The sequence below is a fragment of the Salvelinus fontinalis genome, chromosome 1, assembly GCF_029448725.1.
Source record: "Salvelinus fontinalis isolate EN_2023a chromosome 1, ASM2944872v1, whole genome shotgun sequence".
Lineage (NCBI taxonomy): Eukaryota > Metazoa > Chordata > Actinopteri > Salmoniformes > Salmonidae > Salvelinus > Salvelinus fontinalis.
In genome coordinates, this window is record NC_074665.1 from 15516237 (window position 1) to 15531460 (window position 15224).

Here is a 15224-nt window from a genome sequence, read left to right on the forward strand (position 1 = left end):
AATTCTGCTCTGTATCATAGAATTCTAGGGAGAATGTCAGGACACCCGTCTGTGAGCTGAATCTGAAGCACAACTGGGTCATGTAGCAAGACAATGATCCAAAACAAACAATCAGTCTACATGAAAATGGTTAAAAAGCAACAAATTTGAAGTTTTGGAATGGCCTTGTCAAAGTCCAGACCTCAATTTATTATTTATTTTTATTTATTTTTAACCTTTATTTAACTAGGCAAGTCCCAATTGAGATGTAATGGACAGACTTGAAACGAGCAGTTCATGCTTGAAAACCCACAACTGTTGCTTCGTTAAAGCAGTTCTGCGTGCAAGAGTGGGCCAAAATTCCTTCACAGCGATGTGCGAGACTGATCAACAACTACAGGAAGCATTTGGTTGCAGTCATTGCAGCTAAGGGTGGCACAACCAGTTACTGAGTGTAAGGGGGCAATTACTTTTTCACACAGTGGAATTGGGTGTTGCATTACTTTGTTAATTAAATAAATAAAATAAGTATTTTTGTTGCTGTTGCTATTTGTAAACTTACGTACCGTTTATTTAATATTAGGCTTTGATGGAAGATCTGATAACGTTCACTATCAAAAATATGCAAAATTAGAGAAAATCAGAAAGGGGGCAAATTCTTTTTTTTTACGGCAGTGTACATAGAACGCTGTATTTGTGTGTATTTTCCGAAAAGTAGTTATTCTAGGGAAAATAAAAATATAAGTATTTATTTGAATCCATATTTCTCTGGAGACATAATGTTAAAAGTTATACATACCACCAGAGGGTGAAGAGGGATCTGTATCTGTGATTTTGACCACATAGACAGATCACCTGCAGAGATGGAGCACCTTATGGTATGGTTATGGTTATAACTGGTAAAAAATAAATAAAAAATGATGAGCCTAACCTGTACAAAATTCAAATTGCCTTACATATGCTTTGTTGCAGTCAAAACAGCTCATATAAATGTGTCAGTGGTATGAATACTTTGTAGTACAGAAACCAGCTAACCTGGTCTTAATATTTTGCTATGATTGTTGCTTTTTCTAATAGTTTCTTCTTCGGGTCAAAATGACCCCAGTTAGTAATCCATGTATGTAAAATATGTTGGTAGGATGAGGGTTAAATGGACACAACATTTCTCTAGACATTTTTCATTTGAGTTGTAGCTGTCTTTGTTAGTACAGAAGTCTTAAGTGACATTTCTTACCTCATCCATACAACAATCCTTGCTTTCCACTTCAATATCTCTCCAAACAGCCCAACTTTCCTCTCGGTCTCCCCCTGTACAACAAAACTAAATGGCCATCTGACTGATAATTCACAGTGATTAAACCTCTATGTTTGTTTTTGCCTGAGAGCTCTTTTTTGCGATGGGGGAGATAAGAGAGTCTATAAGAGCAGGGATTGAGGGCCTTGAAGTGCTTGTGTGGGCAGCCATTAGTGGATTTCCTTCGGGAGAAAGCCCTCTGTATGATGGTATCAGTACCTCGTGCTAGGAGAAGTGGAATAGTGGATGGCCCAAAGGTATCAGGTGGTCACACCGTCCGAGAAAGAGGCAGAGGGGATCGCTATCTCGTCTGATAAGAAAGAGAGAGAGAGAGAGAGAGAGAGAGAGAGAGAGAGAGAGAGAGAGAGAGAGAGAGAGAGAGAGAGAGAGAGAGAGAGAGAGAGAGAGAGAGACTACCCCAAAGCTTAGGAACACAGACAGACATAGACAAAGCACACGCACAGACTGAACACACACACACACACACACACACACACACACACACACACACACACACACACACACACACACACACACACACACACACACACACACACACACACACACACACACACACACACACAACACAACACAACACAACACAACACACACATGTATTAATACTGGCGGAGACAGAGACTGTTTTCCACTCACCTGCTGACCCACTGATAGAAAGGCAGAAAAGGGAGAACAGGAAAGGAGTGGAACGAGTGGGAAAGAGGGGTTCTGATAGAGAGAAAAAGGCATGGACAGGGAGGCGAAAAATGAAAAAGAAGAGAACGATAGAGAGAGAGAGAAGGGTGTGGCGGCGATGGTAGCTTGTTACCAAGGCTTTGATCCAGCAGCCTATCTACAGTATAACTACATGCCACCGCGGGCGGACTTTGACCGGCAAGACAGCATCGTACCCTGGAAACTAGGATGTCTGCACAGAGCTTTTACCGAGGGTGAGTGAGAGTGTGTGTGTCTAACGGGATCAGTGTGCTGCTAACAGCTTTTTTGTTTTATTTATTTCACCTTTATTTAACCAGGTAGGCTAGTTGAGAACAAGTTCTCCTTTACAACTGTGACCTGGCCAAGATAAAGCAAAGCAGTTCGACACATACAACAACACAGAGTTACACATGGAATAAACAAACATACAGTCAAAAATACAGTAGAAATAGTCTATATACAGTGTGTGCAAATGAGGTAGGATAAGGGAGGTAAGGCAATAAATAGGCCATGATGGCAAAGTATTTACAATATAGCAATTAAACACTGGAATGGTAGATGTGCAGATGATGAATGTGCAAGTAGAGATACTGGGGTGCAAAGGAGCAAGATAAATAAATAAATACAGTATGGGGATGAGGTAGTTGGATGGGCTATTTACAGATGGGCTATGTACAGGTGCAGTGATCTGTGAGCTGCTCTGACAGCTGGTGCTTAAAGCTAGTGAGGGAGATATGAGTCTCCAGCTTCAGTGATTTTTGCAGTTCTTTCCAGTCATTGGCAGCAGAGAACTGGAAGGAAAGGCGGCCAAAGGAAGTGTTGGCTTTGGGGGTGACCAGTGAGATATACCTGCTGGAGCGCGTGCTACGGGTGGGTGCTGCTATGGTGACCAGGCGGGGCTTTACCTAGCAGAGACTTGTAGATGACCTGGAGGCAGTGGGTAAGCTTAGCTTACTCTATTGTCCGACTGCCCCATGCTGGGCTCGAATCAGTGATCCTCGTCTTCACAAACACAAGTGACCACCCTCCTTGACAACGTTCCAACGGTTTGAGCTACAGAAAAATAATCTATCTGGATAGCTCCATCCGCGACATTTCAGGCTTGATGTGGAGGGAGCTTCCGGTTCGTTCTTAACTCCGTTACACTCACCCCTTAACTCGCCACACAGTGAGCTACTCCAGCCGTTGAGTTGAGCCCAACTGCCAAGCCGGGCCACGGTACCACTGTCTGTAACAGGGGTCAGCATGTTGCTAACAGCTTCCTACATGTTCCGACTGCCCCATACTGGGCTCAAACCAGTGATCCTCTGCTTCACAAACACGCGTGACCGCTCTCCTGGACAACGTTGCAACGGTTTGAGCTATAGAAAAAAAAAGATCTAATTCGATAGCTCCTCGACATTTTAAGCTTGCTGTGGAAAGACCTGACGGTACGTTCTTAACTGCGTTACACGTGCGTGTGTGCGTGCTTGTTTGCGTCATTGTGTGTGTGGAAGAAAACGGTTTCAGTCAGTTTTCTTCCATTTGGTGCCGAATGGAAACAATTTGAGGTGTTAAACTCAACTCGTGTGTGTGTGTGTGTGTGTGTGTGTGTGTGTGTGTGTGTGTGTGTGTGTGTGTGTGTGTGTGTGTGTGTGTGTGTGTGTGTGTGTGTGTGTGTGTGTGTGTGTGTGTGTGTGCGTGCGTGCGTGCGTGTGCTTGCGTTTGTGTGCATCTGTCTGTCTGTCTATGAGCGGCTGTATGAATAACATTTTTCACTGAGGGTGTGATTTTTGAAATATGTACAATATCTGTGTTTTTGTGTATGCACAGTAGACTTGTAAATGGGAAGGGTGAGTATGTTTAATGTTGTATCACTTCTCTCTCTACACCTCTGTCTGTCGACTCCTTCGGTCATCTCCCTCTCTCCCACCATTACTTCCCTGTCCTCTCCCTCTCTCTCCCACCCTCTTATCTCTACCCTCCTCTACCCCCCTTCTCTGCCTCTCCCTCCCTTTCTCTACCCTTTCTTTCGATCTCCCCCTCCTCTACCTCCCTTTCTCCCCCTCCTTCTCTCTACCCCCCCCCCCCCTTCCCCCAATCCCCAATCTCTTTTCCTCTTCCCCCTCACTTCCCCGCCCTCTCTGTCAGGTGACGTGGGAGGTGACGTGTTGGTGGACGTGGGTTCAGGGCCCACTCTATACCAGGTGTTGAGCGGCTGTGAGGTGTTCGACACTGTGTTTCTCACAGACTTCCTGGAGGTGAACAGGCAGGAGCTGAGGCGTTGGCTGCAGGGCGAGGGCTACAGCAGCCTGGACTGGACCCCCTACCTGCAGCATGTCTGCAAGCTGGAGGGCCGACGGTGGGTGCTGATGTTAGTGGTAGACCAGGGTCAAACTCATTAGTGCGCATCGTCGCAAAACGTTTTGCAACGGAAAACAAAGACAAGCGTTTCATATTGGACAAGTTAAACAGGTTGAACAGGTTGTCCCTTGCTGTTTGAGTCAGTTTTCTTCCATTTGGTGCCTAATGAATATGACTTGAGGAGTTAAACTCAACTCCTTGAGGGGCGCATTAACAGAGTCTGCTGGTTTTCACTCTTGCCTATAAACTCTCTGACAGATTTAGACCTGGGAAACCAGGTGCGGGGACTGACTTCCTAGCATATATTGATTGGTCAAGTAAGTGCTGGCTTTTGAGGACAGACATTAAATAATGTATGTTTATTGCTGTTAATTGTTTGTATTGTTTGTTGTTTTATTGTCCTGATCAGCCCTTCAGCGTGGACCGAGAAAGCCGCGCGCCTGCGTTCTGTTGTTTCCGACATTCTCCCCATAGACGTGCACCTCCCCCGCCCCCTGCACCCTGACTCCCAGCTCCCCACTGCCGGCGCCGACTGCCTGGTGTCCTGCTTCTGCCTGGAAAGCGTCAGCCCTGACCTGGCCGCCTTCAACAGGGCCCTGGGCCACATCAGGGGCCTTCTCCGGCCCGGGGGCCACCTGCTCCTCATCGGGGCCCTGGGTGAGAGCTACTACATGGGGGGGCCCGGTGTGCGCATCCCTGTGGTGCCCCTGGATGAGGCCCAGGTGTGTGCCAGCGTGAGGGCCAGTGGGTACACGTTGGTGAGGCTGGAGGTGTACACGCTGCCCCAGGGCATGATGGTGGGGGTGGACGACGTGACGGGCGTGTTCTTTGTGAAGGCCAGGAAGCCATAGAGGAGAAGGAGGAGGAAAGGAGAGGAGGAAAGGAGAGGAGGAAGGTGGGTAGAGGTGGGAGGGGAGGGAGAGTAGTGGAAGTAGAAGGAGGATGAGGATGTGAGAGGTTGGAAGAGACTAGGATGAGTAAAAGTCGAAAAGAGATGAGGTCAGAAAGTAAACAATAGATGATGAGGAAGATACGGAATTCAAAAAGAGAGGAAGAGGTAGAGGTTGTTGAAATAGTGAGAAGGCAAACTGTATTTAAAAAGAGAAGGAGAGAGGGGAAAGATTGGATCAGAACAGTGAGGAAGTAAACAATAAAATTAGATTAAAAACACATAAAGAAAATAGTATTTTTAATGGGAGAAGTGAAAGGGAGAAAGAGTGGGAGAGGAAGATTGCTAACAATTTCCACAATAGAAATCCAGTTAACATTTATGGCCATTCACTGACATTTGACTTAAAGAATAAAAGGTCTACTTCTGCCCCCTGCTGTTGAAATGAAGTCACTGACGCGTCATGATCTTAGTCTTCATCCCACTGGTTGCATTTACATAGGCAGTCCAATTCTGATCTTTTGCCCAATTATTCGCAAAAGAGCTGATCTTATTGGTCAAAAGAATTGGACTTCCTGTGTAAATGCAGCCATTGAGTATTTGGGTGTGCTCCCAACACATTCAAAGGCAATTACTTCATAGAGCCTGAATTGGACTAGCTTGGTGGAAGACCCAAGTATGTTTTCATACTTGAACTTCGACCTGAGAAGTCATGTAAATCTAACAGAGAAGTTATTTTCTATGAGGATTATGGTTAGTCTTTTAGGGTTAGTCAGCAATTGGCCATGTTGTTGGCTGTTAAAAAAAAATGTGTTAGTTTGTCACAGAAAGGACTTAATAGGCTTTTAGTCTCAATTGAGTTTTTTTTTTTTTACATCAAAATTCTATGCTCTCAAACCCATTAACCAATCCTTTTGTATGTTTAAAATTTATTTTTTATTGTCGTCTCTTATTGTGTTATGTGTTATTTTCTCTGGCTACTTTTGGCTTGTTGGTCAATGTTAACTTGGCTTGTGGCTTCACTGACTTTGCCTGAAGTGAAATAAAAACGTTAACTGTTACCCGTTTTTGACTGTCCCATTTCATTCCAGTCCATTCTCAACTACTACAAAGAACTTGTATATTCCACTTAATTTATACACTAGAGCAGTGGTTCCAAAACTGTGGGGTCGGGGCCACACGTGGGTAGCAGCAGCGGTCCAGGTAGATACAGAGGATGAATTGTGTTGTGGGTTGTTACAAATAAGGTGCTCAAAACCCTCAAATCTACATTCAGTTGGATGTTTTGAATAAGAGGGTTCATTATTAGTATGATTTTTTGGGGTGTTAGTTTGTGCTTTCACCGCTCAACCCTTACGGTGGGTCACGACTCCATAGACCCCTTAACTGGTGGGTCACGAAGCAAAACAGTTTGGGAAACGCTGCACTAGAGAGCGCTATATGTTGGCTCATGGGTCACTGGTCACATAAAGGCACACAAGTGACAAGGAAGTGAAAATGCACAGGTATGGAGAGCGTGAGTTGTTAAAGGAATATCCTTGACCTTCCTGGAACAAATCTGACTGAAACATTTAAAAAGAGTTGTTGGGATTCCTTATTATATTGGAGAACTACAGGTGTTTCTGTGGATTTGAGGAACTGCTGAACACTGTTGGTTTAGACGTTTCCGGATACAATACTGCCTCCTAGTAGTACTTCCTCTTATTGGAACTGTCGCCGATTCCAAGGCAGAGGTCATCTTTTGAACAACAGGCGGTCTAGCGGTCGGTCTGACACTGGTCTACAGCAGTCACCGCCGATGCCCACAGCCCATCTATGTCTGTTTTGGCGTGTTCTCGAATCCCAGCCCCACCGCTCATCCGCTCTGTCCAGCTCCTCCTGTCTGTCTGTCCTGTCTGTCTGCTCAATCAAAAAGAGTGGTAATTTACAGACAGACCCAGGTCCCTTGGTGCATCACACCACGGATCGCGTCACGTAGCCAGCCAGTACAGTGCCTTTGAGCCGGTGCTTGGTGGAGTCATAGACCCCCCGTCTAGAGCTCTTGGAGGAGAGCTTGGCACAGATCTCGCTGTGTTTCTCCAGGCAACTAGGATCAAAGCACCGGCCGCAGTGCTCACACTGCTTCAGCTTGGAGTTGGCTGCACTCATCCCAAATCGACGTTTCAACACCACCTGAATGAAGGAATTAATTTGTTTATTTATGTGACAAATTTAAAATAGGCTACATTGAGCTGCTTCAGCCATTGTGAATAAAATACTACTCACATTAAAATTCACAAGGATAAAAAACACAAAGTCAAAAGACATTTCCGTTGTGGTACTCCTCGTTATCAGATGGACACATGATTGCACAGCTCATGCCAGATGGTATATTGGGCACTCTAAAGGCACTTTACATACAATTAAATTGGAAAAATACATACAATATACAGTATGTAATACAAATAAGCCTAAAACATGATCACAACAATGAACTAGTTCAGCAGTACACTAATTTACCTCTCCGTCCTTCATTTTCTCATTCTCCACTTTCACACTTTTCTCAACTTGGACCCTGTCCTTGCTCACTTGCTGCCCTCTTCCCCTCCGTTTTCCATCACCTCTTTCTTCCTCTCTTCCTCCTCTTCGTTATCTCTGATCATCTCCCATGGGTCAGAATCCACCTTCATCAGGCAGATCTCCTGGATGAACTTCTCCACCTTGACCTTGAACTGCTCCTTTGCTTTCCTCTCCTCCAAAGCCTGAGCATCAATCTTGGCCCCACCTTTGATCAGGTTTAATTCCTGGGTGACACTGATCAGCTTGGCCTTCAGATATGCCATCACCTGCTCAGCCTCCAAGTTGAAGACAACCCATACCCTCTTATCACGGCATGGCGATAGATCTTGTACAGTTAGGGTCTGAGTCTTGAAATGAACGTGTTTCTTCACAACCTGCCTTCTGTACTTTGAAGCAGCAGGACGAGGGCTGCCCTCTGGTCTGACTGGCTGGAATGGCTTCTTCTTGGCATCATTGTTTGGCACAGTGACTCTGGCTCTAATGGGAGGCAGAGGCATCTTGGCGACCATTTTGTCTCCATGGACTGCCTTCAATGGCTTGGCACTATGGAGGTAGATGTCTTTCACCACGCAGGTTTGATCCCTCTTGGTACGGATGGGTTGCAGTGGCTTCCGGATGGGAGGAACAGTAGCCTTCCCTGACTGCTGAGATGTTGGAGCTGCATGCAGTCCTTGACTCTTCCCATTGCAGATGGCCTTCTTGTGCAGTACTGGGATTCTGGAGGGAGGATGGGGCCTATTTTACTCAGTCTCAACCTTTCCCACAGGCTCCAAACTGGATGGGCCATATAAAGTAACTTCATAATCAACGCCTTATCATACTGACTCAATGTGACCATGTCATCAGAATTAACTCATGACTGTGTTCACTATGGGATATTGTTCTGACTGTAAACTTTTTTAACTAAGTAGCGCTCTGTTATACTAGGATGATTTGTAGCAACACTGTCGGTAGTAACTTTCCAATATTAGTTGACTTGAGTAAACCGAAGAAAAATCACATTTTAGAGTCATACAGTCAGTGACTCATACCAACTCCCACTTCAAAGCCAACCATTTAAAACCTAGCTAACTTAGTATCAAGTTGCTCCATATGTTTCATATATGTATTGTAATCGTATTTAACAACTTTATTTAAAATAACAAGACATAATAATAGCTATTATTTTATTATAGCTATGATATAGGCATAATACAAATATTCAACATATTCAATACAAAAACTTTTTAAAAAGCTTAAACATGAAAACATAGTGTTCTAAAATGTGCTGAACAACTTTATATTTGCTCTAAAGACCCCCCCCCCCCCCCCACCCCTTATAAACGCCACACCTCGTTGTACAGTAGGCTATGACTTTCCAGACAGAGGAAAACAGTGCTTTTGAGTTTACTCTATTTGGAGTTGTATCGGATCGCAGGCTGAGCGAAGGCGGAAGGGAGGGGGGGTATTTAAACTAGTCACAAATAAATGCCTTGCCAAACGCCTGCGCCGTGCGTCCTGACAAAGTACCCACGCCAAGATGGGTAGGCCTACTCACATAACGCAAAGGACTAAACTTTGGATAGGTTATTTCGTTTTATTTGCAGTTACTGATGTTTCGGGTAAGTTTGAACTATGTGATGTAAATGTGCTACTTCTAGCGGTGTGCAGTTGCTGCATCTTGAACAGCGGTGTAATAATTGATAATTGTTGAGAGAGGGCGCAAAACGCAGTTCAGACAGGGAAACAGACTACAGCTAAAAATACAAGTTAGACACTGTAGTTTCTAAATGGTCGCATGAAATGGTAATATCGTTACAAATAAGGACATTTAATAGATGCAGTAGCATCATTTAGGCTTTTATTATAGAAAATCATGATCTTTTTTATTAAAGTAAATTAATCATAACTGGATAAATGGATAAAAATTGTTAATTAACTCCAAACTCGTTTTGTTGTAATCTGTCTAAATGTGTCCACGTAGCTCTCCGTGCTCTCCCCAGACTGTTTGAGACTGGCCTCTAGTTTCCATCTTTCCCCTTATGATCCCTTACCACCTGATGAGATGACAAAGGGGAATTATGCGCTTAGCATTCTGCTAGTAAGAGGACCATAAGTCATAAGTTGCTGTATCATGTTAATAGTGTGTGTACATGCGAGTCTGTGTGCAGGTGTGTCCATTACTTGAGGTTCAATAAGCATGCCAAAAGTGATGTGATTGATCGCCCAGAACAATCACTATTTATTAAAAAGGTGTCTTAAGTCATACACACACATGTACACACATCGAATTACTGTAGGCTATCTACACCCTTACAAAAAAGTCTTACTGGAATCCTGCATGAAAAATCCTACAGGAATCCTGCAGGATAAATATTCTGCAGGATTCCTGTAGGATTTTCGGGCCAGTTTCCTGTAGGAATCATGCAGGAAGTCCTTCAAGAACACTTTTCCTGAAGGGCTACCAGAAGGAATTGTTCTACAGCAAAATGGCCCCAAAATCCTTTTGGATATCCTGTAGATAAGATTCCTGAAGGTAATTCTGAAATATTTTCAGGGCCATTTTCCTGTAGAACAACCTGTGGGATCCCTTCCTCATCCTTTAAAATAATGGACATAAAGCATAAGATATCTGATTGCATAGGAGTTTTATTATTCAATGCAGGAACAGCGGGTGTGTTTGATTGTCCATTTCACCAGCACTGCATAAAATAGGATTCCTAGGAGAAAGAAAATATGAGATTCTGAATAAATATGGTAGAAGCATAGGTAAAAGAGTGAGTCAGTCATTGGCTTAATCAATAAGTGCATCAATGACGTCGTCCCCAGAGTGACCGTACATACATACCCCAACCAGAAGCCATGGATTACAGGCAACATCCGCACTGAGCTTAAGACTTGAGCTGCCGCTTTCAAGGAGCAGGACTCTAACCCGGAAGCTTATAAGAAATCTCGCTTTGCCCTCCGGTGAACCATCAAACAGGCAAAGTGTCAATACAGAACTAAGATCGAATAGTACTACACCGGTTCTGATGCTCGTCGGATGTGGCAGGGCTTGCAAACCATTACAGACTACAAAGGGAAGCACAGCCGAGAGCTGCCCAGTGAAAAAAAGCCTACCAGACGAGCTAAACTACTTCTATGCTTGCTTCGAGGCAAATAACACTGAAACATGCATGAGAGCACCAGCTGTTCCGGAAGACTGTGTGATCACTTGCTCTGCAGCCGATGTGAGTAAGACCTTTAAACAGGTCAACATTCACAAGGCCGCAGGTCCAGACGGATTACCAGGACGTGTACTGCAAGCATGCGCTGACCAACTGGCAAATGTCTTCACTGACATTTTCAACCTCTCCCTGTCCGAGTCTGTAATACCAACATATTTTATGCAGACCACCATAGTGACTGTGCCCAAAAACACTAAGGTAACCTGCCTAAATGACTACTGACCCGTAGCACTCACGTATGTAGCCATGAAGTGCTTTGAAAGGCTGGTCATGGCTCACATCAACACCATTATCCCAGAAACCCTAGACACACTCCAATTTGCATACTGTCCCAACAGATCCACAGATGATCCACAGATTACTTATTCTTGCAGGAATTGTCATGGTCCTGCAAGAATTTCAACATTTCAGCAGGACGTCATACTCTTGCAGGAGTCCTGCAGGAGCATCGGGGATTTTGTCAATCCTACAGGATTCCTGCGGGACACCTTCACAAAGGGTAGAATTCCTGCATGATTCCTGTAGGACTTTTTGTTCGTGTGTGCCTTTGCACATTTATATATGTACGATTGCTGTATGTATACTATGCATATGTGGGTGCATGTGTGTCTACATGCTATGTTTACGTAGAGTTTGGTGAGTGACTCTACTGTCATTTCAGGTTCCAACATCTGTACATCCCGAGGGGCCAGCACATGTAAGCAGTGTCTGGCTGTACATCCTACTTGTGCGTGGTGTTCCCAAGAGGTGGGTCTAAATTCTCCCTGATATCTCCTTCAATTATCCTTTCCCAAGGGATCACTGATCTGTGTAACAGAGGGGGTTTGCCTATGACCTAAAGATGGGCGCTAGCTCCCCTGAGCTAATGCTTAGCTCAGAAGGCTAACACAGTCTTGTGGCACGCATATGACTCCTGTTTGGACATGTTGTAATCAATCTGATTGACATCAAGGAAATTGGGCCACAGAATAGTGTTGTAACTGTAGTTAAGGGCAATGGCAATGGATGGGGACTGCACTTTGGCAATTCCCTGGCATGGGTTACTCCCTTCCTCCCTGAAATGTTTATTAATTTTCTCCATGTATTCATCCCTATGATTATATTTCTGGGTTGCTCCACCAATTATGTGTTTTTTGAGAAGTGTAACAGGGTCAAAAATACTTGAATTGACCAAATTTTTACTTCGTGTCAGAAAGAGAACATGTTCAACCTCATAAAAAACACATTTTCACATCTCAAGATGTTAAATAAAAAAATACTATAGTAAGTGCCTATTAAGTGCCAAATAAAGTAACAGGGTTGACCGTAACAGGGTTAACTATTTCTTCTTAAATCAGCCATGAATCCACTTGTGACAGGGGGAATTTAAGCTTGTTGTGTGCAGCAGGTAGTGGCAATTGAATGCAAGCTAAAAAAATAAATAATGTGAAATTGTTAAAACAGTTTTAGCCTGTCTATTTATGGGTAACAGGGTTGACGTGCTATGCTCGGCCCACTCAGTTTTACACCACAAACCATCAGAAATTGCCAAAAATAGCTCACCTTTTACTCTATGGTTTGATTATTAGATGTTCAGTGTTTCTCTTGAAAAAATTTTTTTAAAAAGGAATCGTTTCACCGTATTAAAGAGATACTACAGGATTTTGGCAATGAAGCCCTTTATCTACTTCCCCAGAGTCAGATGAACTCATGGATAACATTTTTTATTTCTCTGTTTGAAGGAAGTTGCTAAATAGCATTAGCACAATTGATAACTAGCGTGAGCACAATGACTGGAAGTCCATGGTAACTGCTAGCATGCTAGTTAGTTTTTACTCACAAAACTACCTCTAACTTCCTTCATACCAGATGCAGAAACATAAAAAATGTATTCATGAGTTTCTGGCTCTGGGGAACTAGATAAAGGACTTCATTGTCAAAATCCCGAAGTATCCCTTTAAAACGAGAGTTCAGTTCATGTAACAGGGTTGACCTTAAAATGAGGGACACACTTAAATGGATTCACTAATCACATGAAATAAATAGTAATCTTCAGAAATGACTTTGTCAAAGCAACAAAATGACTAGGGCCTTACAATGATGTGAAATGTTGAGATACTTTGGGATTTAGTGGGTTAAAATCTTCCTAGAAGTGATACAGGTTGACGTAGGGACATGTCAAAATGAAGAATTTTGGCACTTTAGCAAGCATTTATTCATATAAAAAATATGATTTCTGGAATTCTCTATGTGGTCTAAATTAAGTAGCAAGTGATTTACTATAAGAGGCTTTTCCCCCCCTTTTTTTTTCTCCACCATTTCTAATCCAAATATCAAAGTGAAACGACCCTTCTATGGCATGGGGCATGTCAGGACTTGCCCTTTCACCTCCATGGCCTGGCTAAAAACAAGATGGCCTACCACAAACAACACATAGGCTGTGTTATAACTGCTACTTCTAGCTTTTTTGAAGGGAAGGGTAGAGATTATTAAAACTTCCTGCTTCTCTCACTAACTTCTTGGATTGTTCCATCAGGACTTTGGACAGGGGGTGGCAGGCTTGTCTCGTTGTGACCTGAAGCGTAACCTATTGGTGGCGGGCTGTGCTCCCCCGGCCTCCCTTGAGTTCCCCACCAGCAAGCTGCAGGTGAAGGAGGACCGGCCCCTCAGCAACAAGGCAGCCGGAGACACGGCCGACGCCACGCAGATCCAACCTCAGAGACTCCACATCACCCTCAGACCAGGTGAGATTATTAGACCAACACCAGGTGAGATTATTACATTCAGATCAAAAGAGATTATGCCTATTACATTTTGGCCAAGTGGGATTAACACAATGAAACCAGGTGGGATTATTACACTCAGACCAGGTGATAGTATTATACCCTCAGACCAGGTGAGATTATTACACTGACAACAGGTGGAATTATTGCACTCAAAACAGGTGAGATTATTACACATTCAGACCAGGTGAGACTTCATGTCACCCTCAGACCAGGTGAGATTATTAGATTGATACCACATCACCCTCAGACCAGGTGATATTATTACATGAGACCCGATGAGGTTATTACATTCAGACCAGCTCATCCCAAATGCCACCTCTCCCCCTGTCAGATGACTCCAAGCGGTTCACAGTGAAGGTGCGCCAGGTGGAGGACTACCCGGTGGACCTGTATTACCTCATGGACCTGTCCTTCTCCATGAACGATGACCTGTTCCGCCTCCGCACCCTGGGGAAAGGCCTGGCCGAGGAAATGGGACGCACCACCAGCAACCTGCGCATGGGCTTCGGAGCCTTCGTGGACAAGCCACTGTCGCCTTACATGTACATCTCCCCCAAGGAGGCCCTGCTCAACCCCTGTCACGGGTAAGCCAGGGTTATTAAACTAGGGATAACTTTGTTTTAGTTTATCCTTAATTTAAACGGGTTCATGACATTAAAATGGGGAATATATATCTTACAATAAGGAAAAGGAAAGCTCTGACACCCATTTGCACCCTTCTCTCAACAAAACACCAAACACTATCAGTCCTTGTATGACTTCCTCTTTAAACTTGAGAGTGGTTATGTTTCCCCAGCCCCGTCCTTCTTCTCACCAAACAGTGGCAAGGTCAGGCTATTGAAATTGTAGGTTGTGCCTTTAAACTGTCATGTATAAAAGCTAGCTGTTGGTGTTGAGTCATTCTGAGACTCTGTGGGTGATGATGCTTAGTCAGCGTGTAGGAGTCAGACACAAGTAATCCAGAGATCTCGACGGGGGTTTAAGGAGCGCTTACAAGATTGGCTGTCTCCACCCTGGTTTAGCTGAACTTTTCACTGGTTTGAGGTTTTGCTTCCTTACACTCCTGTTATCTATTTCTCTCCCTCACACTCTCTCTCTCTCTCTCTCTCTCCCTCCCTCACGTCATCTCTCTCTCTCTCGCTCTCCCTCACTCACACACGTCATCTCTCTCTCTCTCTCTCTCACTCTCCCTCACTCACACACGTCATCTCTCTCTCCCTCACGTCATCTCTCTCTCTCTTTCTCTCTCTCTCACTCACATACATCATCTCTCTCTCTCTCCCTCACGTCATCTCTCTCTCCCTCACTCACACACATCATCTCTCTTTCTCTCCCTCTCTCACACACGTCATCTATTTTTCTCTCCCTCTCTCACACACGTCATCTCGCTCTCTCTCTACTAGAACAGTACTGTATACAGTGCATTTGTACAGTGCTTTTTACACATTTTGTTACGCTACAGCCTTATTCTAAAA

At 44.1% G+C, this 15224-nt stretch overlaps 2 protein-coding genes across 3 annotated transcripts in view; both read left to right on the top strand.

The window, feature by feature from the left end:
• Positions 1–1736: 1736 nt before the first annotated feature.
• LOC129851199 (phenylethanolamine N-methyltransferase) lies at positions 1737–6280 on the top strand. The gene is made up of 3 exons (XM_055917614.1): positions 1737–2220; positions 4118–4328; positions 4740–6280. Exons 1-3 carry the CDS (start codon positions 2019–2021, stop codon positions 5179–5181), a joined length of 855 nt encoding a protein of 284 aa, XP_055773589.1. The 5' UTR covers positions 1737–2018; the 3' UTR covers positions 5182–6280.
• A 2901-nt stretch (positions 6281–9181) lies between these two features.
• Positions 9182–15224, top strand: part of LOC129820268 (integrin beta-3-like) — a 39994-nt gene continuing 33951 nt past the window's right edge. Inside the window, exons 1-4 of one of the 2 annotated variants that reach the window (XM_055877354.1) lie at positions 9182–9379; positions 11646–11731; positions 13500–13707; positions 14081–14333. In XM_055877354.1, the coding sequence (XP_055733329.1) occupies positions 9298–9379; positions 11646–11731; positions 13500–13707; positions 14081–14333 (629 nt within the window). In that variant the 5' untranslated portion in view covers positions 9182–9297. Of the gene's footprint in view, positions 9380–11645; positions 11732–13499; positions 13708–13988; positions 14002–14080; positions 14334–15224 lie in introns of those variants that run through there. The other variant, XM_055877413.1, reaches the window with a different exon arrangement.